General features: G+C 41.5%; 3 protein-coding genes across 5 annotated transcripts in view; 2 read left to right on the top strand and 1 right to left on the bottom strand.

Annotated features, from left to right (window-relative positions):
* LOC125766591 (netrin-A-like) overlaps positions 1-5,800 on the top strand; it is a 61,851-nt gene extending 56,051 nt beyond the window's left edge. Inside the window, exons 5-7 of one of the 2 annotated variants that reach the window (XM_049432759.1) lie at positions 1,416-1,481; positions 3,575-3,884; positions 3,960-5,800. In XM_049432759.1, coding sequence (XP_049288716.1) covers positions 1,416-1,481; positions 3,575-3,884; positions 3,960-4,104 — 521 coding nt within the window. In that variant the 3' untranslated portion in view covers positions 4,105-5,800. The remainder of the gene's footprint in view (positions 1-1,415; positions 1,482-3,574; positions 3,885-3,959) is intronic. The other variant, XM_049432769.1, reaches the window with a different exon arrangement.
* Positions 5,801-6,136: 336 nt separating this feature from the next.
* Positions 6,137-14,986, top strand: LOC125766586 (NCK-interacting protein with SH3 domain). The gene is made up of 9 exons (XM_049432744.1): positions 6,137-6,513; positions 6,584-7,107; positions 7,278-7,462; positions 8,503-8,652; positions 8,929-9,025; positions 9,085-10,470; positions 11,606-11,827; positions 11,898-12,070; positions 12,150-14,986. The coding sequence occupies exons 2-9, from the start codon at positions 7,080-7,082 to the stop codon at positions 12,339-12,341; spliced, it is 2,433 nt and encodes an 810-aa protein (XP_049288701.1). The 5' UTR covers positions 6,137-6,513; positions 6,584-7,079; the 3' UTR covers positions 12,342-14,986.
* Positions 14,987-17,421: 2,435 nt separating this feature from the next.
* LOC125766470 (F-actin-monooxygenase Mical) overlaps positions 17,422-27,139 on the bottom strand; it is a 61,762-nt gene continuing 52,044 nt past the window's right edge. Inside the window, exons 10-16 of one of the 2 annotated variants that reach the window (XM_049432518.1) lie at positions 21,813-26,654; positions 21,537-21,569; positions 20,562-20,778; positions 20,397-20,484; positions 20,019-20,323; positions 19,746-19,945; positions 17,422-18,627 (exon numbers count right to left, since the gene is read on the bottom strand). In XM_049432518.1, coding sequence (XP_049288475.1) covers positions 18,622-18,627; positions 19,746-19,945; positions 20,019-20,323; positions 20,397-20,484; positions 20,562-20,778; positions 21,537-21,569; positions 21,813-26,654 — 5,691 coding nt within the window. In that variant the 3' untranslated portion in view covers positions 17,422-18,621. The remainder of the gene's footprint in view (positions 18,628-19,745; positions 19,946-20,018; positions 20,324-20,396; positions 20,485-20,561; positions 20,779-21,536; positions 21,570-21,812; positions 26,655-27,139) is intronic. The other variant, XM_049432526.1, reaches the window with a different exon arrangement.

The raw sequence follows: 27,139 nt of genomic DNA, 5'->3' as shown, positions 1-27,139 counted from the left end.
CTAACCTCTGCTAATAAACCAATCGTTCTCGTAGTTTCATCATGGAGTTCCCGGTAAGATAATCAAATGTCCTAAAAATTCTTCACATTCCAAAACGTTCCAAAGTGCTCCAAAACTCGAGTCTGCTTCCTAAACAGTTTCCCCAATGTTTCTAGCGAAATCTGAGTGCCATGAATCCGTGCACCGATGGAAAGAAACGGGTTCAACTGCATAAATCACGTATACATGATGGAACACGACAATAACTTCGACGTGAGACAACACGAACACCGCCAAACGGTGATAAAACGTGTGATAACAACGGCAACACATAATCGTAGCGACGTGTCCTGCTGGTAATTGGAATGCAAAACCGATAACTCACCCGAACCATAATTGTCCCGGAAAGGCGTACCGGCGTTTGGCGTGGCGTTCGAGAACTTCACCAGAATTCCGGAATTTTGCGGAATCCCATCATCGGCACAAAACGGTCAACTCAGCAACAACTGTGGATGGTGGATGGAGAGACAGCTCTGCCCCCAAAAAAGCCTCATCTACCATCCTTTTTTTCGGTTCGGACGGTGTGTGATTGTTGAGATTGCTTTGTTTTATTACTTGTTTGTCAACGCCTTTACAAATTGCCTCAAAAGTTTTAGCAGAAACGGTCAACCGACCGAAATGGAACGGGGAAACTTTACGATAATTCATCTCCGGAACATGGAGACGGAATTGCTGACGCTGTTAACACTTTGGTTAGTTTTACATCCATTTTTTTAGACACACACACAGAAAAGTTGGATCTTGCAGTTAGAGAATTATTATACTTTTTGGCAGAAATAACATAACCACACAACGTGGCTATTCGGACACAGAATTCTCGGTCCGTCGGTCGACAACAACAGACATTCCAGATATTCAACTCAACTCGGGATGCTTTGTGCCCAATGGTGAATTGCTAGCCTATTCTGCCGAAACCATTAACACACTCACCGTACCTTATAATCTACCTCACCGGACGGGTTGTAACCCGTCAGGAAGTATAAATTATTGCCCGATAATGTCGACGAACGCCGACACACCAGGCACGCCGCATTACCGTGTAAACCTAATGCAGCGCGTTGATCATCAACGGCACCAGGTTTCGATCAGGTCGCTCAGAGCCCGTACCATTACGAAAGGGTGTCAACCATTAAGCTAGTCATTAGTGAAATCGAAACATGGTCTTGAAGCTTCGACATTGCTTGTTCCCCACATTGAAATCGCCCATCGTAAACGTCACCTCCTTCACACGGCGTAGCACTACTGATTGCACCCTTTGCCAGATCTACTGATATCCCGATTCCTATCTTCACACATGTACGCTTTCTTTTTCTTTCTTTCTCTCTCTCTTTTGCTTCCGGTTTCTTTTCTTTTTCTCCATTTTATTTTTGTTACAGAGTGCGGAAAGTGCAAAATCAGCACAAAGCGGCTAAATCTAAACAAGTTTTGCAAAAGAGATTACGGTAAGTGTGCTAAACATCTGTGTAGATAAGTACTGCTGCAACACCGCAAACACGATACACATTTAACAGCTTCTTTAAATCTTCCCTGGGCCCGGGTTTGAGCTTTCTTTTTTTTCTCTTCTCCCCCGGCCATTTGAGCGAAAAGATAACACAAGTAGTCAATTGAGTGGGCAGCCGGATAGTGTAAAAGTTTTGCTGAAGAAATCTACTGTTTACATTGACGGCCAAACGTGCAAACATGCTTCGATATGTATCATGCACATGCATATCCCCCCCACATTCACATTAACACCTTCATCTGCATGTTCAAACGTTGACGGTCACCGCCACCATGTGGATGTTGCATTTTGCTTCCACCATTTCGCACAGTGGAGCTATTATTCTCACGCTCAAAACTCCCTCAGCGAGGCGCATATTTGTCCGGTCTAAACAAATGCAATCTTGTGGAAGGATCGGTACTAAGCAAACAGCGCCAGTGCTGGAGTTGGCTAGTTCAGTACCGAGATTATTAGAAAAATCAATTTGCAAAAGATGTCACATTGATGCACCGCTAGGCAGTGGCTGATGGTGAACGAAACATAAATATTACGCGAGATAAAGCAAACAGAGTAGTGGTCACTGCACAGAACTACAGAGTGGTAGGTTTGTTTTGCTTCCGACTTGCTTGCTGGATGTAGCTAGTGTTGTTGGGGATGTATATTAGACATAGTTTGTCCGGTAGGATTTTTTTTAATAATAAACGAATACATCTACACCGTCAAGGGCATCCAGGGGTAAGGATCTTCCAACAAAGAAGAACAATGCTTTGATTCATACGATGCCTCAATAAATAGACTTGATACTTAGTTACACATAGCGATTCTAAATCTTGTCCCTCTGGAGTAACTCTGAGGCAAGATTTCTCCTGTAACAATGACTTCACAATGAGCTTTGAAGATGTCTAAAAAATACCCAGTTTTTTTGAGTTTCAAGCTCTTCGACCAAGCCAAACCTCGCTTTGTGAAACTCCAAGAGTTTATTTAATCAATTTCAAAATCCTTGAATTTTCTTCAAGATCTACTCCAAATACGAAAGAAACACTCAAGTTCTAGCCCATCTATACCGAACTATTTCTTGGAGGCTCTTGTAAGATCTAATTAAATGCAAATATAGGAAGGTTTCCATTACATATTGTTTTTAGTTTTAAAATCCTTCACAGATAGAAACTACAACAAATAATTAGTCCAAAGAATTTTTTGCCTTGAAATTTTGCTAAAGACTATGGTTTTTTGTGTTGGTAGGAAGCGTACTCGGATGATATTTAAGAGTGTCCTTGGCAATTCCCTCGGCTTGATATTTAAAAAATAAAATAAATAATTTCTTTTTTTTAATAATTCTAAGGTAAAAAAAAGCCATATTCCAAGTATTCACAAATCAAAAGTCCATCTCCATCTCAACTCCCTTCTTTTGGGCTGTAAACTCCAAACTGTTATACATGTACCCTAGCCCAACCCGACGCTATAATTTACTGGTCCAAGCAGTTTAATGTCTCTTGCCCGTCGTAAAACGCCATGTGTAATAAAAACAACTTTTCTCTTATGGAAAGCTAAAGCTACCAGCAACCGTCCAGCCACATTAATAAAACTGTGCACTTGCTTTACGAAAGCTTTTAGCAGGCAGAAATCACGCCCGTACACATCGCGATTGATTTTCATATCGTATCGGTGCCGTTTACACTAATTGCTTCGCTGCACTATCTTGAACGATAAATGTCCTAATGGTGGCGCCTGCTACGAGCAGGCCCTATCTCGGCCGAAATCTCGTAAGCAGCTTAAACATATAAATAAGCCATCGTGAGTACCATTCCCACCAGCGTATGCACGCGTTGTGCGTACGCTAAATGCATCAGCAAGAGGAAGCTTCGGAATGTGATCAAATGCACGCAGGCATAATATGGAAAATAAACCGGGAAGTGACAAATGGTTGTATAATTCTTCACCCGCGGTGATCGCTTGCTGGATGTCAAAGATTTAACTGCATGTATAATTCTGCAGTACGTTTGCATTGAAGATCTAAGATCAAGTCTAAGCACGTCATTGATTCCACTCTTCCAGCAATAATGGCCAAAGTGATCGGAAAGGACACGAAACCCGACAACGGAATCACGAAAGGCAGCACCGGCAGCGGCAACATCGGCCACAACCAACACCCGTACCAGCAACCGTACCAACCACAGTCGCAGCGATACCGAAGCTCACCACCAGAGGACGCCGTGGTCCAGTTCCGTCTAAGCGTGCAAAAGGTGTTCAAGCGAAGCCGCAATCCCGTCAGCCCGCTGGCCAAAGCGTCGAAATGGTCGGACGTACCGTACATCGTCAGCGCACACGATCTGGACTGTCGATGTCCAAAGCTCAAAGTACATAGGTAGATGCTACTCTGCTAGCAAACTGCACCAGCAAGAGCCGAAGTAATCAAGATTTTTATAACTCCCATTTCCAGATCCTATCTTATCCTGGGCAACGATTCGGAGGGACCAACGGGGATGCTGGGCGTTGGACCTCGCTCCATACTTATCGAGTGGCGCGATGAGTGGCATCGGCGATTGAGAAAGTTCCAGCGACAGGCCGACCGGACCTGCCACTGATTGGACACATCGGTGTGATAAACCCCCAAATGCCCAAAGTGAATCCAAAGCCCGTACTTCTATGCCCTGTACACGATACGTATCAACATTGCTCCCGGAAAGGATGGCCGTAACTTATTTTCTCAGACGTGCGAACGGTTTTATTGGAGATACTGCAAGTTCCGTACTATTCCTGTTGGGACACTAGTTAGTATTCTTCTCCAGGAGGTCGTTGGAAAATTGATTTATTTCTGCTATGCTAGTAATGCGCTATAGTTAGTTTCGTAGTACGATTCCAAGCACGAAACGAACTTTGTGCGATTGGGATTTTTTGTCTTGGAAAGACCTTTATTAGCGCAATACTCTATGCTATTTTCAATACTGTAAGCTGCGTTGCATTTGTACTTTCTTATACATTGTAGCATAATTCCTGCTCAATCGTCAGTACAATACATTTGGTAGTTGAGGGAGACACAAACTAACAATCCGATTGTTGTTGAAATGGAACATAAATCAATGGAAACAACATCTTCAAACATTCTCTAACTGAAGACAGTCTTGTTTATGACAAAACAAGGTAAAGCAAAGCTATAAATATGATTTTGTACTGCGTATTGCATACCTTTAGGTGGTGAGACTAAGAAGGACTATTTATTATAGAATTGACGTTTTTGTTTTTTTAAACCGTTTTTTTTAACGCTAGAACAGAAGAACATTGCATACCATTAAATAAGACGTTTGGAACCATTTCAACCACCTTCGTTAGATAGTTCTTAAAAAGATCAAACCAGTTCTCCCCAAATTCAAACAACGATGATTCGTCTTGTACAAATACATAAGCGTAATAGCATCGTTCGATCGCAAGTTTATAAAAAAAAACACACACACATGCAACAATATTTTAACAACGATGAAGTGTTCGTTTATCTCAAAATAGCTGCTGTAATATTTTGCTTTATCGATTGTAACGAAGCTTTCCAATAATGTTCTGTGAAAAGTTATACAGAATCAAGTTAACAACTATACGTTAACTACCAAAATAAACGGTAGGGAGTGTAAGCATGTTTGACAAACATAAATCATTACATTTTGTTTTAAACCAGCCACGATTGGCTCAGAAGGAGGCACTTCCATTCGGATTCCTGTATTACTCCCCAATATTATCTACTTAAGAAGCGTATAAACACTAAACGTAATGTGAAGGTTCCGAACGGATGAGTCGAACTTGTAGATTAAGAATTCCATTTTCAATCACTAGAACCGTCAGGCAAAAACCATTGTCGGGAAGCCCTTATATTTGGAGGGCTATATATCATGTCATGTTAGAACTATATCAACCAGCCCACAAGTGGAGTTCCGCCGCGTGTAGCAACCTTTCAAACTCTTTGTACATTTCACATGCCTCTGTTTTATATGTATAGAATCCAGATTAATGTGTAGGTGAATGGACGCGAACGCACCACTAGGTTTAATGTGAAGCGTTACAATACGATAAACGATTTTTCTTTTCTGCTTGTCACAGTGTATACATTAAATAACATAACTTTTACTACATTTAAACATGGAAAACCTACACAGTTTGTATTGTGTTAAACGTCACACAACAGCGAAATATATAACGCGACACGTTTACTGTACGATGGAGTATTGAGAAACAAAACTCAACGTAAAAGATGAAATAAAATTTTGATTACTAAAGAAAAACAAACCAACTTAATTAGAGTTCAACTCAGATAGATTTTGACAGTTAAATTTATTGATTTTGACAGTTAAATTTTGAAATTTTAATCACGTGGTGCCATGCTGAATTTTCAAAGACACAAACCTGTGAATCGATATCACAACCTGATTTTAAAGAAGTAATTTTCTATGCTTTTGTTTTGGGGAATTTTCATTAAATATATAATCCGTATCCAAATATTGTTTTCTAAAAATAGATATTTAAATAAAAATTACCTCTTTTATCAGCAACCACGCGTTGTAAGTGCATAGACACAAACCATAATGTAAATGTTACATTTCAACCCCTTTCGACAGGGTGTGGAACAGCTCCATCTGCCGTAGTTTTCCAAAAGCTTACAACGAACCACAGAGACCACGGTTTCATTACGAAGGGCGATTGCGATTCAACTGTCAAATAATGTTTTTCCCATTTTTCCTCACATCAGCTGTCAAAGAAACATTCCGGGGGTTTGTGAGAAGAGAATCTTCCCTCCTTGCGCGCTTGTCGGTTGTGCGTAAAATTTAAACAGTCGCAAAAAAGTGCAGATTGTGCGTCGAATCGTATCGGATGCGTATTTGCTCTGTCGCTCGTTTGCAGCTCGTGAAGACACAAATGCAAGGGTGACAAGTGACAAGTGACAAAAACAAAACAAACTCTGCTATCACCTATCCAGTTCCCTGACCAACCACCACCCTGCCGACGAAATTGTGCGTATTTTTATCAATCGATTGCGAACTCTGTTTCGATTTAATCTCACGTTCCTCATCCTCATCACAGCAAAACCGAAACCAGCATTCCTCTCCGTACTATCCTTCCGAGTGCAGACAAAAAAAAGGCGTAAAGGGCAGGGATCTTTGGGTTTTTTTGTGCTAGTGTTGGTGGTGTTGGATGCTGGAATGCATAAAAATACGCACATTAATCTCCCTGGAGAAGCATAAGCAGCAGCACACGTAAGAACGGACGGTACCGTCAAACCACACAGATCCAGCAATCCAGATGAGTTAAGGTTGCCCCACCGTGCAAAACCAGCCAAACCACGGGCAGGACCAGAGTTTGTCGTGGAATTTTACGCAACGCGATTTCTACCGCACAAACGAAACCCCCAGCAGGACGGAGTTGGCCCATCCGACCTTCTCGCTTGTGCAGCCACCGCCGAAAAGAGCGAAACATAAAATATCAATTCAATCAACTCCCTGGTCGAGAAGGTCCGCGCGAACTGGGTGTTTTTTTGTGTGCTTCTGTCTATAGTGTGTGCAGCAGTAAGAAGGCAAACATGGTAGACAGTATGTCGCAGGATGCTGGTAAGCAATCTTTTTTACCCAAAAAAATAGTTTGTTTTTGCGGTGTGGCACCTAAGCGAAACATTACAACGAATTCAGATTGTTTTAAAGCATATTAAATATTTGTTTCCATTTTTTTGTTGTTGCTCCATATCGTCATCATCTCCCACACACCCGCGTTTCCTGTGAAGAGTCCTTTGAAATGCTGAAAGCACTGTACGACTTCACCGCCGTTTATCCCAAGACGATCAGCTTCGACGAGGGCGAATACTTCATACTGCATCAGACGAGCGCCCGGCAGCGGAACTGGTGGCAGGTGGTCAGCATGAAGGGTAACATCGGATTTGTCCCGTCAAACTACGTGATGAAGCTGAAGGTAAGGGGGAAAAGCCACTATATTACGCTGAGTAGGCAAAATTCAATCCGATGTTTTGATGAAGATATAGCGCGCGCGCTCCTGATGAAACGAACCCAGAAAAAAAAACGGGAGAAGAGTTCCGCTTCCAGTAGATATTACACGCCAATGTTCCGGTGATGGGAAGTGGGTGTATAACGGGTGGGGGGGGGGGGCATGTTTGCGAATGAAGAGGATACTGCACTAAAGATTAGAACACAAGGCGCAACTAATAAACAAGGAAGCCTTATGCCTCATCAGGCCCCCGTGTGTGCCCCCCTCTGTACCCAGCGTGTGTGTGAAGAGAAAATCAATACAGCATGCATTACACATAAGCTCTTCTTTTCACTGAAAGTGGGATCTCTGCTCGCTTGTTTGCTATCATCCATTTACGTGTGCCCGACCCCAACCATCACTCGCATCGCGAACCCAACTGACCGAGTGATGATTAAAGTTTGTTGCATTTATTTTTGTTTAAATGTTGGGTTTTTTCTTCCTTAACCCCCCTCCCCCCGGTACTGTATCTCTATCTCTCTTTTATGATCCTTTTTCTGTTGTGTGGTAATTTTAAATGATGTGAAAACCTGAATACACGTCCTGTTTGGATCGTCTTGCTTTGTTGGATAAATAGTCGTCTGTGTTTATCGCTTTACACAAACAATGTTTTTTTCTTTTATGACAAAAAAAAAATTTCGTACTTATTTTTTAATTATTTAAAATTATTTATATGTCAAATGTGACAGTTAATTTGTGTTTATAAGAAATAAACAACTTTTAAAATCATTGTACGTAAACAGTAAAAAAAAAACAAATATTCGTGATTCGTTTTTATTACAACATATTCTTTTCACAATTTGTTTATTGTTTTCTTCATCAGTTCGCATCTTCGTTTGTCGATTTAACATAAACAAAAAAAAAATCCAACGGTAATTCATTTCTATGGTAATACAGTTTCATTTGATTTAATACATAATAATGTCTTTTCTTCTTCTATTTCTTCATTTCCATCATTATCATAACAGGTGAATCCACTCTTTCTAAATGGTTTCCTGGAATCGAGCATAGAATCGTTACGGCTTTCGACGGAGAAGGAAATAAATGGTATCATCGGCCGGGAGGAACTGATCAGCCGGTTGGTCGAGAAAAAGCGAATGCTGGAAAAGCTGCTGAAGGTATGGGTGGGGGTGGGAAAACACAGACCTACCATTTTTCTCTTTTTTTTTGTCAAAAAGCAGACGTCGACGTACACTTTGACCTATTTGGCCACGGTCCCAGTCGCACAGAAAAGTGACAATTTTTTTGCTTCCATGCTGCGCAGGGAATGTTCCTGGCGGCTGTTTGAAGAATGTGTCATTTCCTGCTGTTTAACCTTAATAGTGTTTATTTTTATTCATTTGCGCTTGTTACCCGATTTTTTTTCTTTCCGATACGTACGTACACGTTGCTAGTATGAACTGTCTGATAGCGAATCCGAACCGCCATCACCGATCAAAATGAGCAATGGTCACCTCAAACAGCACGATGGTACCAGCGGTCACAGTGGAGGTATTTATAACTATAAAACAACTTTTTTTCTTTTTAATAATTTACCCTTTGTTTCACAGATCGCAGCGCACAGATAAAGAATGGTCCACAGCGACACTCACCACCGGTACCAGCAGAACAGCACCAAACGACGGCAAAGAAATCGAAATCTAGTCCCGCTGTTGGGGCACAGGCAGCGGTGCCACCGCAATTTATTCAGGAAAGTCCCAGCACGGGCATGCTGGCGATGAAAGTTTCGCAACCGGACGAACCGCAAACACCGGTGGCGGCAGCCGGCAGTTCGGCGCAGGAACCGAGCAGCACCCTGTCCGAACTGTCGTCCGTATCGTCGGAACAGACGGAACCGACGAGCAACAATACAGCGACGACGGGTACGCTTACGACGACGAGCGACGAAATAACGGCCATCTCACGCATCGACGATCGGGCCGCGCCGGGTGAGGAACCGTCCGCATCCGGTACGGCGCCGCCAACCGAGGCGGAAAATCAAACCGATCACGAGCTGAACGAGCTGGAAACGACCAACAACGATGATGTGACGGTAAGCGAGAATGAACCGCAACCGTGCTCGGTGATGAAGGAACCGCATGGTAACGGGGACGGCGATGAGGCGGGCGTTACAAACGGTACGGATGACGGTGGTGTAGCGGTGGTGGTACCGGGGGCCGGTGACGATGGTACACTCGCTAGCGATACGGAGCGGGAGGCTGGTTCGGGTGCGGAATGTGGTGAAAGCAGTGTCGCTACCGGGGATGATGCAGAACCGGCGGAAGATCTCGGAAAACAACCACCGGCCAAGGTGGATGCATCGGAGGTGTACCAAATTGTGGACGCAATACGCAAGAGTACGAACCTTAGCCACGAGCTGTCGTGCGTTGCGCTGCGTGTTGTGTTGAGCGAGCTGGAGGTGTTACTACCACCGGCAGTCGTACGACATCTCGAACCGGTTGCGGTCCATCTGGCGGCACCGTTTGACGTGTCCGATGCGTTGCTCGGCAAAACGCACGACGCACACCGGCTGCGGTTGATCTTTGCCGAGCTGTCGGACTGCAAGAATGATTCCGAGCAGCGTACGTGGATGCTGCACGAGGATGAGGCAGACATTAGCCAGTATCTGACCGAGCTGATCCGCATACTGACGGATGCTGATCCGAAGATCTGCCGCAGCGAGATGGCCTGCGATCAGTACCAGAGCATCATCAACCTTGTGCTGTACTACCAGATGGAGACACGCTGGTCCATCCGGAAGCTGCTGCTGGCAGCATTCCGGGCGATGTGCCATCTCGACTATACCACGGTTGACATACTGCTCGGTTCGGTTTTACCGCTCGAGCTAGTCCAGGATATGGTGTCGAATTCGCGCAACATCGAGAAGCTGCAAGAGCTGGCGAATATGCTTATTATCATCTTCTCGATCGGCCGCCGGATGCCAATTAATCAGCAAGGTAGAGCAACATTTATTTATCTTTTTTTTTATTTTTAGACGAGTTTGATGACAAAAAAAGAATCAGATCTTCTGACAGCTGCAATCATCCTTCAACTGATATAAGAATCATCGATCAAACTATCAATGCAAACAAAATCTTCAATCAAAAAAACGTTCAAGAATCTCAATCAACCAATCCAGCTTCAACTATTGTTGTGTTAGCTAAATCTGAATGAATCTTTAAACCAAACGAATCACTTTGAATCTCTTTTAGGAAGATTCATGAATCGTGAGATATTCAAGAATTTAAGAATGCAATAACACACAAGAATTTTATTCTGTGTGAAAGCATAATGGAAGATGTCTCTTCTCTCTTCTTGGCTTTTAACGACCTTACAGGTCACGCCGGCCATTTCTGGCTTACTAGACTTATTTTTACCACGTAGCCGGATAGTCAGTCCTTGCTACGGGGGGACGGTCCGGATGGGATTTGAACCCGGTCCGGCCGTGTGGACTGGCGCCGTTTATCACATGCACCATCGGGCCGCCCCTGGAATGTATGGAAGATGTATTTATATTAATTTGTTTTAATTTGTATTTTATAAAAAAAATATAATTTATATTTATATTTTTTACATAAAAAACCAAATGTCGACAGCTAGGAGATTTGTGAAGAAGGTAAAACCATTCTCCTGATATTATTAACTAGGATCATTGCTAACCGGGCCCGCCCGGTGGTGTATGTGATAACCGGCGCCCGTCCACACGACAGGACCGGGTTCAAATCCCATCCGGACCACCCCCCGTAGCAAGGACTGACTATCCAGCTACGCGGGAAAAATAAGTCTCGTAAGGCAGAAATGGTCGACAATGACCTCAGAGGTCGTTACGCCAAAAAGAAGAAGAAAAAGAAGATCTTGTTTCAGTATCTAAAAATATTAAAAATAGTTTAAGAAAACATCCTGACGCTTGCTAATCGGAATCTTCAAAGATTTATAAACATTCAGAGATTCATGGTTTTTTTAAAAGTCGATTCATTCATGAAAGATTTGTTATTAAAGATTCATTCAGAGTGTTGTGCTGTAACATATTACACATTGTGCTGTTATATAAATTGTAATACTAATATACAATGAAATGAAATCTACTTTCAGATCATTTACGGGCAGATTTTATTATCTTTCTGCTAAACATTATCGAAACACCGCCGGAAACGGACGTGCAGGAGATGCTGCCGGACATTATGATCAACCTGATACTGTCGTTCAATTTGCAGTTTGAAAATTTCGCCGAAAACGTCGTACTGGAAGCGATGGAACAGTTCAAGACGGCAAAAACGTTTACCGAGAAAATATTGCTGCTGATCAACCGTGAAGGTAAATGCGAATGTTTTTTGCTACCGATAACAATCATTTTCGACACTAACGATTCGAACTCACCTTTTAGAGGATCCGGTACACACATTAAAGCACACACCGATGAACATTAATCCGGTGCTAAAAATGTTGGTCGATCTGTTTAGCCGACCGGAGACGGCTTCGATTTTCTACACTAACGATAACAAGGTGTTAATCGATATTCTCGTACGGCAGCTGTCCGATTTGTCTGCAGGCGAACCGGTAATTTCGCTCGTTTGGCACATATTGTGTCGCTTCGTAACAGCGTACTTACAAACGTTTCTTCTCTACTATTCGGCAGATTCGCAAATGGTACCTGGAGCTGTGCAGAAAAATCCTCCGCAACACCAACTATCCGGAGCACCAGCATCGAAAGCAGGACCTGATGAAGATCTTCACCCGTATCTTCTGCGAAGAGACGGAATGCAGTGCCAGCGATCAGCAGATCGTGCGCGAAATAGCGAACGAATTTCCACAAATTTTCAAAGCATGAACTGCTAGCACCTCCATTGTTTGCTCCATTATCGTGCGATATTATTGTGTAAGCGGAAAGATGCAAAAAATTCCCCGCCATTTTAGTGGAATGCGTTACGGAAGTTAAGATGCGTTGAAGACACTGTTTGAAGGGCAAGATGGCGATATGATGGAAAGCCAGATTTACAGTTTAATTATCCCTTCCTGTTATGCTAGTCAAGTGAAACACACGTCCCCCTGTCCTCCACCCTTTTTCTCATCCCCTTTTTGAGTGTTTGTAAAAGCGAAATAACTGTTACTGTTTGCGCTCTACATACATACAAACCAACAAAACTGCAATGAAAAACAGAGCTGTCAGAAGAAGAAAAAACGTCGTTAAAAATCGTTAAACGCTTACAGACATGTGTTTTTCGTTTTTGCAGTTTATCAAAAAGAACAGTTTGTGTTCTTGCAACAACAAAAAACAAACAAACGATCAAAATGTTTCAAAAGTTTGTGGTCGTATCAAATATGCATTAACAATTTATTGAATAATGTAACGTTTTTAGCTAAGTAATTGAAACGGATGAAAGCAAGTTTTGTTGAATCGATGAAGTGTAAATGTTCCAAACCTGCACCCGGGTGAACGTTAAGGTCAGATTGTACCAGTAGTGATTTGCTTTTTTCAAAAAAAACAAAAACAAAAAATGCACAGATATTGAACTGTTGATAGCTTTTTATTTTGTTCATAGAATGTATGCCTAGGCTGGTAGCCGTTGTCTGTCGGAGCTTTACCATGACTGTGTTGCTCTGTGTGTTTGCGTAACGTCTCGAATGCGTTACGATCCGTAACGGTAACAAAAAACAAAGCACGATACTACATTTAAACGATTTATTGATACCGATTACACACAAAAAAACAAAAATATATCATAAGATATTCCTCTCTAGCTCAATGCGATATTGTTAACGTAAATGTGTGCTACGTGCGAGCTAATATAATATTACAGAAACTGCAATCGAATGCACGGTAAGCACGAACAAACAAAAAATGAAGTTAAACGTCAAAGTAAAGAAGAGGTTTTTATGTTAATAGGCATACATAGGCATTTTATAAAAACCAATCCAGTGGTAAATGTTGCAAACAAAAGCAAAGAAGGGGCAAAAAAAACCTAAAAAATCGATACAACAAATGTAATAATGTTTTTTTTTTTGTTTGTTAAATTTTACCTGTTTCGAGAGTCCACTATATATGATAGGCATGGTACGTTTAAAATGATTATTAGAATAATAATCTTACCGCAGGTCGAACAAAGGGGGTTGGACGATCAAGATAAAAATCTTTTTGACGGGGGGAAAAGAAACGCCAAAAATTGCGTTAAATTGGAGTTCATCTTTTTCGCGCAAAGTCCTCCTTCTGTGGGCTCTTTCTTGTTGGCCTTTAAAAAAACACACACACACACAAACAAATGTTGCCGCGACGCAGGGTGTTATTAAGTTTCATATTTACCTGTTGGTCGTACGCAACTGTGCGTAAAATTATTTGCAAATACTCACATGGCATTTGAAGCAGGTTATGTTTAGCTTTACATAACTATAAATAGCAATTTTAAGATTTTATCACTCTGTATCGGAACACACAGCAGCGTGCGATAGGGAGACGGGTTACAAAGATTAAATTTTACAACTTACTTTATCGTTCGATGCGATAAAGTTTCGAATTATGAATGTAATTTAATTCAAATGGAAGCACTCAAAACAGCTTTTATCTCTCTTTCTTTTTAATGTTGCTGAAAGGCCTACTACATTAGATTTATATCGCATATTCCACACAAATTTCATTTCACAAAACATGCGTAATTTATTTTACTCCATGCGTGCTATAAAATACATAAAATAGATCGTCATAAAACCCGTCCTTTACGATCGTAAAGAGAGTGCAAAAGAAAAAGTCATAATTATAAATACAGTGCCAATATTATATTAATAATTTATTATAGCTTTACGTTATTATTCCAAAGACAGTAACTGGTTCACAAAATATTCACACGCTCTTTCTTTTTTAAACGATCTTTCCAATAAACTGTTTAAAAAGAATTGTTCTTTAACAATAAAAAAAAAACAAACAACTTATACCAACGTAATGTTCCGATACAGAGCGCAACGAAGTAAACCAAACACAGAAGAAGAAAAAAAACACAAAATAGTGTGCAGCAAAAAACACACACAGACAAACCAAGAATGTGGTTACAAACACCAGTTCAAAAAAATATTCTAAAATTTAAAATGACGTTAAAAATACCGATAACACAAAACACCTGCTCTTAATAATAATAAATTGTTTGTTTTATTAGCATTATAAAGCAGTTTAAGTTAAGATCAAATTACGGTAACTCGCTTATAGTGCATTTGATCGATAAAACCTCCCATAACGAGATGCCAAATGAAGAAGAAGAAAAAAACCAGAAAAGAAATTTTTGCTCCTAATGAAAACCAAACAAAACCATGTTCCGTAGTGACAAAAACAAAAAAAAAAAACAACAAGTACTCCAAAGTAGTAGTGCGTGCAGTGTTCAATATGGTACGATACGCAAATACCAACAGAATGAATCAAACCAAAATTTGCAATGAATCCTAAAAAATCGAAACACTTTTAAATGAAAGTTAAAGAACTGTTACTTTAAACGCTTTGTTTGTTTATTTATATACTCCGAAACAACTGTAATGTTTTAGTAGACGGTTTTATACTTTTTCATCCTGCGCATTTTGGATAAAATGATTAATTCGTTTTTTATTTCAAATTGATTGGTTAATATTACTTAAAAACAGATACCAAATCAATATTCACAAAAAACAAGTAACTGAAGTTTAATCAAATCCACATCAATTCGCGCAGCTTGTGGTTTCAACATTTTAATGGTAAGCTCTTATAATGTCGGAAGCTGCGAATGATTGTTATTTATTGAACTGTTATAAGTACTTTTTGTGCTTCGCTTCCAACCGCTCCAAAATGCATTCCAAACGTTCTATTGGTTTCATCTGATTCCAACGCTTTCTTACAGTACTCGGCAGCTTTTCGTTCGGACGCTGTCTACATGTTACGATCGAATGTATATTTCTATCATTTCATTTAATGAAAACAATAACTTTTAACATATTATTTTTCCAAGTGTTAGAACACACAATGTGCTTTATGGTAGTAATTAGTGTTGTGCTTATTGAATCTTTTGAAAAGAATCATTCATATGAATCTTCAGTGAAGAGTCATTTATATGAATCTTTTGAAAAGAGTCATTCAATTGAATCTTTTGAAAAGAGTCATTCATATGAATCTTGGCAGTGAAGAGGCATTCTTATGAATCTTCAATGAAGAATCATTCATATGAATCTTGACAGTGAAGAGTCATTCATATGAATCTTTTGTGAAGAGTCATTCATATGAATCTTCAGTGAAGAGTCACTCATATGAATCTTCAATGAAGAGTCATTCTTATGAATCTTCAGTGAAGAGTCATTCGAATCATGAGCCAACTCCCAAAATATTAATCAATTTTCATAAATTCAAATGATTCCAAAAAGACTCATGAATCCGTAATGATTCGCTGTCAACATTCTTAAATGAAATGGAATGACAGGGGAGGGGGTAGGACTTATTCCAAAAGAGCTGACCGGGAGGTGGAGGGGGGCAACCACACAAATAATCGGGCTGTTCCGAAACTCGAAGGATTCATGATTCAATCAGGATGAATCAGGATGAATGATTCAATCGTTCAGATTCATGAATCTGAATCAGATTGAAACAATAACATTTATTACAATGTATTTTCAAATCAGGAAAGCATATGATTTTGTTACTGTTTTCTGTGAGCTTATTTGTGTTTGTTTTGTGTTTGTGTGTGTGTGAGGAAGGAAGAAAGAAGTGAATTTAACTCTATCTCTCGTAACTTATCCGTTATTTAATTCAATTTGTGTGATGTATTTCATCAAATTTTAATTTGAAATATTATGCTTTATATCAACAATCTTTACATGAAATTGTAAGCTTGTGTCCCTGCAATGGCTAAGGTTTGCCGTTATTTGAAAAAAAAAATTGCTTGCCTTTATCAACATGGTTACATATGCTTTACATTTTCCTCATATAAATTACATTACAATGATTTCCCTTACTTTTGTTAAACACATCACCCACCACTCATCTGCAAGGACGTTTGCGTTTCCTCGTTTTGTTACATGACCCCTGATAATTTACCATGTGGCAATTTCCTAGCGCGTTTTAGCTTTCTCTGTTTTTTTTCCTTCTAGTTTTGTAAGGATTATTTTGGGCACTCATGTTGTGATGAAATATAAAACATTTCCAACTACTTTGCAGGTTTGCTATTTTTTAAAATTTATGACATTTTCTTTCGTACCGTTGCTCTTGGGCTATGCCTTGACAAATCGGTTCTGATACCTTTCCGTTTTTTTTTAAATCTAGCGATGAAATTTACATGCGAAAGTAAATATAACCATTACTTGAAAATGTAAAAGAAACAAAACAACAACAAAAAACGACGAAGAGGAAATATCACTTTCGAATAATATTTAAAAATAAATAGAAATAAAAACTTAATAAAACGAACATAAAGCAAACATGTAATGAATTTATACACTTTGTGTATTGGTTATTTCTCAATTCCATTTATATATTTCATTAGAAGTGTGTTAGAGCAGGGCTGTTTATAGCGTTTGGCGTACGTCCTTTGTTTTCTTAATACTGAACACCTTAACTAAGTCCTGACGGTACCCATAACGTGGGGGAAAAAAGAAAAATTAAAAACATGAACAGAATAGCGCCAAACAAACAAAGGCTATTTTAACAAGAGATTTTTTGTTTGTAGTGTGCGTACAATTAACAGATATTCATAAACGGGGATGAGTGAAAGGCGTTTCGTTAAATTTCACTGGCTGTTGGGATTTGATTTACATAAAAAAACACACAAACATTAACACACACAAAATAGACATGAACACATAAAAAAGCAAACCGGTACAAAATGGCTGCCGTAGAATTCCGATTTTCACACCACAAAATTTTTCCACAGTTTTCTTTCTCAGTCTCGCAGTACGTGGAACAGCGGTCCTTAGTAAACATCTTTTTGAAGCTTGTATTCAAAATCAATGTCTTAAACAAAACAAAACTTGTTTCTTTTTAAAATAAATATGTATGCAAAACGACAGCAGCTAGTTCTAATTTATCCCTAACTTGTTCATGTTTTGTATGTGCACGATCAAAACTCCTAACTTCTCTTTACCATTGTTTTATCCACAAGGACAGTCTAACTCGTTCGCAGAAAGTGCAAAACTTATGCAAAAGAAACAACTATTTACGTAAAACTGGTTTGCAAGATGAAAAAAAAAACGAAAAACGATAAAAGAAAGAGAAAAGTAAACAAAGAAACAAATATAAAATATTGAACAGTAATAGTAAGCAAGCAGCAAACCGAAAAACAAGATAATGAAAGTGAAACAAAAACCTAACACACGACAAAAAAAAGGTCCGGGTTGCGGTAGTAAAGATAAGTCTAGTATGCCAGTATATATGGCAGGACCGTGCGTTTGCAGGTCGATTTAGGCCAAATGAAGTAAAGTGAGGAACAGAGCTGACAAAATCGAATTCAAAATCTACCATTTCTACGTTACCGTGTACGGTCACAATTTGACTCCTGAACCACACAACACGTTTGTGTGTTAATTTATGGATTTTTTGTTTTTCTTTTATTGTCCCCGTAGGATTGTTCTCTTTCGCCTACAGTGACACACTATTCGTTTTTTTTTAACACATATTCCCTGTGTGATCGCTACCACAAATTTACCCTGTGCCTTTGCAATACGTTCATCTGCATCACTTTACACGCCTTGCGCAAGGATCGTTTTTTATCATTGCTTCGTTCTTCGTTCGTGTGCGTGTGCGGGTGCCATTTTGTTCGTTTCGGTGCTAAACTCTATTCCTATATCTTTCACACCGTACTTCCCCGTGCGTAACGAGTCTCTCATCTCTCATTCACATTCAGTTTCGCTTAAACGTATAATGCACGATTTTACAAATTTACACAGATTTTGGTTCCCAGCTCTCTCGTTTTTTTTGTAATGCTAACAAACCAATTAATCAAAGCACCAGCACTGAAGGTTGACCTGAAGGTTGCATGAGTTTAGTGTAAAATAGTCGCGCTTGCTCTACGAAGGTGTGCCGTCATCAATCACTGGTCAGCGAAACAAACAGCAAAAAAAACACTACAGTTGCCGATGCTATTTGCTGTTACCATCAAATACCGGTATGAAATTTATATCTAGAAAGAGAATAGAATAGAATAGTTACGAAATTAAAATATTAAATCAATTGGGGTAAAAAAATGTTATACCAAAAACTGGTTTGCTATAAAATTTGTGACATTTAAAAATATTTACTAACCTGATACAATTTTCTGACGTAAATCAGAGAATCGACGATATACGAGGATTATCTTCAACATCTACGTTACGATTTTACAACTATTTATATTTTATAATCAATTCGTTTAAAATATTTGATCAAACAGTAGTGAAGGATCTACATAAGTTTACTATTTAAAATTTACATCATAAATTACATCATAATTCAAATAATATTAATGAAGGTGAATGTTAAAACTTGCTAATTATAAAACGATATATTTTTTAAATAAAATATCTCAAACCAACCAAACGTATAAAAGGAATTAAAAACTTCATTAACAATTCGTTCAAATCATATAAATTCTGTACGATTCAATTTTGTTCTTATTAAAACTCAAAAACAATAAACAAAAAATATTTTTACACTTAACATAAAGGGTGCAAACATTGGTACAAAAATACAGTACAAAACATGCTTAAAAAACTAAAATAAAATACAAAACTTTTATTGCTGTTAAAATGAAAATATATTTTTCAAAAAAATAAAAGTTCTATCATTTAAATAAAAAAAGAACAGTAATGCGTGTACATGTTAGTGTGAATTCAAATAATGTGCGTAATTTGTTTTGCAAACAAACAAAAACCGTGCGCTTGAATAGTAGTTTAATGTGCTGCTGTAGTAGTTTAATTTCTGTTGTTCTGTTTGTTTTATTTATGTATGTTGCATTATCTAAAGTGCAAGTTATAGGATGTAAAGTGTTTGCCAGGAAAATAGGTTTTACGAATTATGACTCTACAAAACTGTATGTTCGAATTGTCCCTACAATCGTGTTTATTGTGCTCCATACAGTAACACATGCATTAGTTTTAATCTCTATATACAATCGTATACACTCTAAAATGTAGCGAATATTATAGCAAAACGTTAGCTTGTTAAGGTGACCATTATGGCTACTAAGCAGCAAGCCATACACAGTAGAAAACAAATGAAAAGTGGTGAAAATTTGGAAGTAAAGTTGCGTATAATGCTTACATCTGTATCTTTAGGCATCCGAGCAGTGAAGGTTGCGTTCGGTTTGGATATGCTGGCACCGGCAGCAACTGCTGCGACAGCTGCCGCCGTCGCCTTGGTGTCGGGCGATGGTCTTAGCGCTTGCCGCTTGGCAACGATTTCCAGCATTTCGTTCAGTATCGCACCCTCGGCCGCAACGTCCGAAGAGTTCTTATCAAGCTCTGTAAAGGGATTTGGAAAAATAAAGAACAATCACATACTGCACTGTGGCTCAAGGAGGGGTGAGTAACGTACTGCCGTATGACAACCGCATGTTGAGCTCTTCCTTTAGTTGCGCGTGCCGATGTTCGAGCTGCAGCTCCTGCTGCCGTATGCTGAGCTCATCGTCCCGCACCTTCAGCCGCGTGATGCTGCTCATAATTTCCAACCATTCCTTCACCAGCCCTTCATCGTTAGCACCCAAATTGCTGGCCGGTTTCTTGAGAGTTTCACTCTCGCCCCGAAGCTCCTTCTCGATTTCTACGCCGCGCGTTTCCAGATCTTTGATCTTTACATCTATTTCTTCCTGTTCTCGTTGTATCTCTTGAGCAATTCTCAGTCTATAAACGGGAAGAAAATTGCGTTACACTTTTGTGGGGATGGCCTTTTTTTCTTTGTAGAGCCGTTACATACCTTTTCAATTCCGCTTGTCTCGATGTTTTCGACATTGCACGTATTTTTTTCATTTCGTTTTTCGATTCGTTGGCGGCACCCGCTTCGTCTGGTGTGTAATAGAGACCAAATAAAAACAATTTAATTAATATAAGAAGAAAAACATTTCCTAGTTTCCAAACCTACCGTCAGAGCGCTCGTAGTTTAATGGAAGCGGCGGTATCGGTGGTGGTTCCAACTCTTCCGCTTCCTTACGTCCGATCGGTGTGTAGCTGTTGTGATGATTAAGCACCGCATTAACGTCCGCAGTCGTAACGGGTGTGGCAGCCATCGCTGGCAAACCGCCATTGCTGTTGAGGCAGTCATCGGAGGCACACCTGCCGTACGGTGAACTTTCTTTCGTCTGAGAAAGATGATGATGATGTAAAATACGTTAATACACTTTTTAAAAGCTTTAAGTAGCAATCCAAACAAATTTTTTATTAACTTCACTACTCTACTGTGTGCCGTGCTAGGATTTTCAATGGTCTAAAGAGTGCTTTATCTCTAGCTTTTTCTACTACTAATGGAAAATTGAAGGATATTAGAGGATTTTTAGCAACATTTAATAACACAGGTTAGATTACAAATAAAAGTTCGATTAATGGAGTTATTAGAGAAATTAATTGAGGAGTTGAAGTAAGTAGATTGCACGCTATGGCATAATATGTAAAATGGCCGAAAATAAAACATTTTTGTTAAACGTTTCCTCATCAATAAAAAGAGGGAATATTAATCCAAATTATTAGTTAGTAGGTACAATTAGCGTAACAATAAAATTGTATTAAAAGTATCAAAACGGTAACATGAAAGAAAGAAACATTAAAAAAAATACAATTAAAGTTAATAGAAAGAGAGCAAAATCTAATAATAAATAAGAAAATGTTTTAAGAATTAGACACATTGATGAATTTAATGAGAAAAGTCAACATATCAAAAGAGAAAATAATAGTTTGTTCATTTCTTTAAAACATTTTCAAACAATGAAAACAATCATTAATGATTCAAATAATTTAAGCGCATGCTTGTTACTAGCAATGTAAGAACGCAACAATTCAAACAGGACTACGAAACAGAACGTATGAAAACGAAACAAAAAACTAAAAACAAAAAAGCGCTTACACCACAACTAATGTTCCTCATATCAAAGCATGACTGTGGAGTAGAGAAACAAAACGCAGACAATGGAAAATATGATCAAATGTTTCTAACCAACAAGCGAACATGAATATCGGTTGAAATGGTATAAATGTAGTAGACCCCACAGATGGAAGGGTTCATTCACCGTCACCAGATTAAAAGTTCTTCCATTTCCAAAAAACATATCCTTCTTGTTTCAAATCTCTTCTTTTTCCGTATGTCCAAAACCCACATCAAGTCCCCAAGAAATGCACGTACCTTTGATTTGTCCTTCAGCTTTGGTGAGATTTTAAAGCGCAAAAATCCTCCACCGCCGGTGCTGGAGGTGCTGGCAGTGGCCGTCTCGGACGGACCACCATTCGCACTGAGCAGGCTGGGACGGTCCTTCGTCGGCGATGATTCCTTGCTACCTTCGGCCTTTTTACGTCCGTTGAAAAATTCCGACACCTTCTCGATAATGCTTTTGCGCCGTTCGCGATCCTTGCGTTTGCCGCGCGTACGCAACCGCACCTCCGTACCGGTATCCTGCTCGATCGTACTGCTGTGTACGAGATTTGGATCGGAGATGTAGTCACTGAGCTGTTTGGGCGGATTAGACTGACGTTCCCCGGCAGGGATGGATGGGTCCGGTTTGCCGGCGCCGCTCGTTACGAGCAAACCCGGCTGATGATGATGATGTTGATGCAGTGGATGACGGTGCGCCGCCATACCCGGTTGCTGTTGCTTCAGCATCGACACATCGTTAACGCTTTTCGACGTGATCAGCTTCGTACGCTGTTGGTCGTTATACTTCGCGTCGTCCGATTTGTTCGGATCTGCGTCCGCATCGTCATCATCGGTGAGACCGCGCATCGTGATGTGGTACTTTTTGCGCAGCAACAGTAACCGATCTTCGGGCGACAGACCCAAATCTTGGTTAGATTTTAGACGTGCCCGTGAGCGTGCCTCTTCCCGCAGCTGATCCGTTGTAAGCGGTTTGCTTAGCTGCTCATCCGGCGTTATTAGCTGCTGCTGTTGGTAGGTGGTTGCTAGAATGCTACTGTGGAGGTCCTGGGATTTATTACCGTTGGCGAAACCAAGGTTTTCCTTCAACGCGTCACAGGCACTGGAGGTACTTGATTTGATGCTCGGTACCATCGGCGATGGTAGGGTACGCATCGACACTATCGCCCCTCTGTACATGTTGGGTTGGTTACTAACCGCCAGAGGTGTTCGTTCCAACTCCTTCACCGAACCGGCACAACCTGATCGGAAGCTAACGTTGGCGGAAAGGTCACGCACTTCGGTGGCAGTTGTGGATGGTGCGTCGACAACGGTGTCCACCACTCCACCAGTACCATTACTATTGCTAGACGATGTGATCTGACCGACTAGAACGTTACTACGGTTACGGCTACGGTTGAGACGTTTTTCCGCATTCAACTGCTTCTTCGTTTGCAGCTTATCCATGACTAGATCATGTATGAGATCCTTCTGCTTAACCCGCTCCTTGGTGATTTCTTCAATTTTCTTCTCCACACTTTTCGGTGGTTCCGGCTCAACCACCTGAAACAGGTTCGGTTTGACATTATCAGGCGTAACGCTTACCGCCGGATATTCAATCTCCCCCTGGGAACTGTGCCTGTTCGATGATCGTGCGTACTCTAGCTCGTGCTCTTCCGTCTCCTTATCCGCTTCCGACAGCGTGAGCACCATCTCACCCTTGGAAGACTTTCGCTTGTTTTTCTTCACCTCCAGCGAATCGCGTGCGTTACTAATCTGTTGTATCTTTTGCTGCAACCGTTTCACGTACTTCTCGTACCCGATGTCTTCGATGCTTTTGAGCGAATCCTTCCGTACGTCCTTGCGCTCCAGACTGCTACGCTTCCCGGATAACGATTCGACGGATATCTTCCTTACAGGGCTTTCGTCCCGCGACCGGGAATTGGATCTAGTTGTAAGTTCTGGCTCGTTGTGACCATTGCTATTAATGCCGGCGAGTTGAAGCGAAGAACTGAAGGAGGTAGCACTGCCCCGTCCGCTACTACCAGCACCGGTTGGCGGTACGCTTGGAGTTATCTCCGTATCTACATGTCCAGCCGTACTGAGCGGTGCTATCATCGTTAGTGCATCACTTTCCTCATTTGTTGTGGTACTGTTCGTTGTCGTAGCGGTAGCCGTACCTTGGGACGAGCTTACCAACAACAAGCTATCCTCCTCGATGTCATGCGCACTCTCCACGGAGCTTGTCTGTTCGACTTGCTTCAGTGTTTGACCAGCAGCAGCAGCAGCAGCCAGGGCGGAAAATGTAATCTTTCCCACCGGTTCCTCATTCATGGGCGTTTTAGCATCATCGTTAGCGAGAAGATACGAACCCTGTTCGATGTAGTCCATCTGTCGACCGGTAATTTGATTGTTGATCGCTTCTACTAGCTTCGGCTGTGGAGTACCACTGTACGGGACTACCGGAGGTGGATACACGGTACGTTTGGATTCTAGCGATGGGTCCATAATTTCCATGTAGCCACGATTTTTCAACATCATCCGATTGGTGGTGGAGTACGTTTCGATGCAACTTTCCTCCTCCGACCCGGTATCCATAAATTCTATATCCTCCAGCGCTAGATTGCGTATAATGCCATCCTCCGTCGCGGTAATACCATTGCGCGGTGTTACCGCCGACGCGTAACGATCCGACATTGTACGTAACGCAACACCGTCCCCATTATTATTTGGCAGCTTTTTCTGCTGGTGAAGCCGCAAATGTTTCGGTTTGTGATTTCGGCGTATCGTACCCTTGTTGGAGTTAAGCGCAAACTCCAGGTCGACAAAGTTCTCCGACACCGCATCATCCGCTGCCCAGTCCGACAATTCCGTTTCGGTGAGATTGTTCTGTGTCGTTACTTCCGTGTCGTCCTGCGAGTCGGAATCAGCATCCTGGGCGGGTTTGACGTAACTCTGACCACCAACAGCAGCAGCAGCTACCGTCGGTGAGGAGATCAACTTTACGGCAGACAAATCACCCGCCATCGGTGTCTGTTCCGTGTCGGTTTCACCGTCCACCGCCGGTTTGTGTTGGGTCAAATTTAAATGCATCGATTTCTGCAACGTACTCCGCTGATCCGCATCGAGCACGAACGGCAAATTCTTCAGTGTGTCGATTTTGTTTTCATTTCGCGAATCAAACTTAAAGCCTGGATTCCGCTGGGAAACAAAGTTCGACAGCGGAGCAACCATCTGCTCATCCACCGTGTTCGACTTCACCGGATCTGGTGTCGGTGTGCTGGCACATTCGCCCTCCTCTAGATCGCTCTTCATTGCCAACGCATCGCCCTGATCGTTCGGCTCGTGGCGCGTTCGTCCACCCTCATCATCCGTATCGGCATGCGGTGCAATACCTTCAATAACCGTATTTATGCTATCCTGGTTAATTTCCGCCTGCAGCATCTGTGCCGCTATCTTCGTGTCCGGCGGTAGCTTCTCCATCAACTTCAAATCCTCCGGATCACCGATGTAACGCCCGTCAATGATCATTAGACTGTCGATCTGCATCAGCTCGCCGGTAGCGTCGCGCACCTCCAACCGTGGCACGAACCGTTCATCGTTCTGCGTCTCCGGACTGGTCGTCGAATCGAGAATAAAGTGCGGAATATCGTCCACACTGGAGGTGCTGCTGCTACTAGTGCTACTGCTCGAGCTGCTAATCTCGCTACTGTTCGAACCGGACTCCGAGATGCTGTCCGATTCGATCTCTTCCTCCTTCGTCCAGGGTACGTCCGGCACCTGTAGTGTAGTTTCGTGACATCCGTCCTCTTCCTGCTGCTGGTTACCCTGCACAAGGCTTTGCTGTTCGGGCGGTGTTACCTTCCCAGCGTGCTTCTGCTTTACCTCACCGTTCGTTGCGTGCTGTTCGATTTTGTTTTCGTTGCTATCGATGCGAATGTTGCTGATGATGTCTGGTACGGCGGACGAATTTGTCGGTCGTTCGTTAGCAATCTTTGACGGTGCAATGCTAAAGTCGAGCGTCGTCTCTACCAGCGAACGATCACAGTTGGGCGAATCAGTCGTCAGATCGATGTACGCGTGCTTCATGTTCGTTATGTATTTGTGCTCCAGTCGTTCAGCGGTTGTTTCATTTGCCGCCCGGTCACGATGGGTCGGTGACGAATCCTTCACCTTTTCCGGCGTTACCAGATCGATAATTTCCATCACTTCACCATCATTGTTGTTGTTGTTATTATTGTTGTTATGGTTGTTGCTAGTGTTGTTGTTATTGTTGTTAATATTGTTTCTTAGCTTAGCGGTGTGTTCTAGGTGCCCGTTACCGACACCATCCGTTTCCATCTGCTGATGCTTCGACTTCGTAACGGGTGATGCGTTCTGTGACTGGATCTGTTGTTCGGCCGTGCCCGGTTGTTCGGCTTTCTGATCTTCCTTCCCCGGCAGTGGGAAGCTTTCGTTCGATTTGATCTCGTTCAGCTTGTTCTCGACCAGCGTGGTATTGATGGTTTCTATAAGTGATGATCGCTTGTTAGCACCAACCAATGCACTACCACCGCTGTTAACATTGCCAACCGGTCCGGTACGTTTGCCTTCGTACACGTTCTCCTTCTCCGTATCATTTACCGACTCCACCGGTAGTGACGGTACGGGAAGGGAAGATTCTTCCCTTGTCCGATTATCCACGGACGGTTGGTTGGTCGTGCTTTGCTTTAGGAACGTTTGCATAGTCGGGCTTATCTGTGCCGCTGGGTTGAGCAGCTTCTGACATTCGGTTATGTTCGAGTGGAACGACTTAAACTTGGAATCAAGCGCCGATGCCGAGCCGGACTTGAGAATGCCCAACCCGGTCGTACCCTCGCCAAGCAGATACTTCTTTTTCAGCTCCAAGCTCTTCTTCGATGCAATACCCTCCGTGCTGGCCGTCTTGCTCAGCACGTAGTCCCCTGGTCGCGGTACAGCCAGTGGTGCACGGTTTTGGACTAGCTTTATCGTTGGATCAACCTCCACCAACGGTTTAAACTCCAGATGGAACGAGGGCGGTACGCGTTGCGGTTGCTCATCGTCAAACTCCGAATCCGTCGATATTTCCGTCGAATTTACCTCTGAATCGGACGCACCCTGGAAAGGTTAAAGAGAAAGAGTGATCAAATTAGTATATTTCGTTAAGGAACGTTATGGCAAACATTGATTGTTTTAAAGATAACACATCGGGGCACATATTAGCGCTTCTGAGCTGGTTATTGTGTGTTCGTTACTGGAACGAACGCCGATGCGCAAAACACACAAAACACACAGAGCAGCAGCACAGCACTGTAACGAATGGTTGCGAGTTAAGGCACAACGTTAGTATGCAAGATTCGCAACGATTGAGGGTGCAATTCTCACTTTACATCTTCCAGCATAGCGGTATTTTCTGTTAGTAAACTCCTGGAAAACATTGGGGTACGATTTAATCGCATCGCAAAACGTTTCCTACTTTAAAATCCGATTAAAAGAATCATTTGTCGTACGGATAGTCCTCCGCCATTTTTATCTGGTTTGGTAACTTTAATATGAAGCAGCAGCATTATATTATGGAAAACATTTTTAACACAAGCAAGCGT

This window comes from Anopheles funestus, chromosome X (genome assembly GCF_943734845.2).
Source record: "Anopheles funestus chromosome X, idAnoFuneDA-416_04, whole genome shotgun sequence".
In the NCBI taxonomy this organism is placed as follows: domain Eukaryota; kingdom Metazoa; phylum Arthropoda; class Insecta; order Diptera; family Culicidae; genus Anopheles; species Anopheles funestus.
The sequence above is the reverse complement of the archived record's forward strand: the minus strand, read 5'-3'. Positions and strand labels throughout refer to the sequence as shown.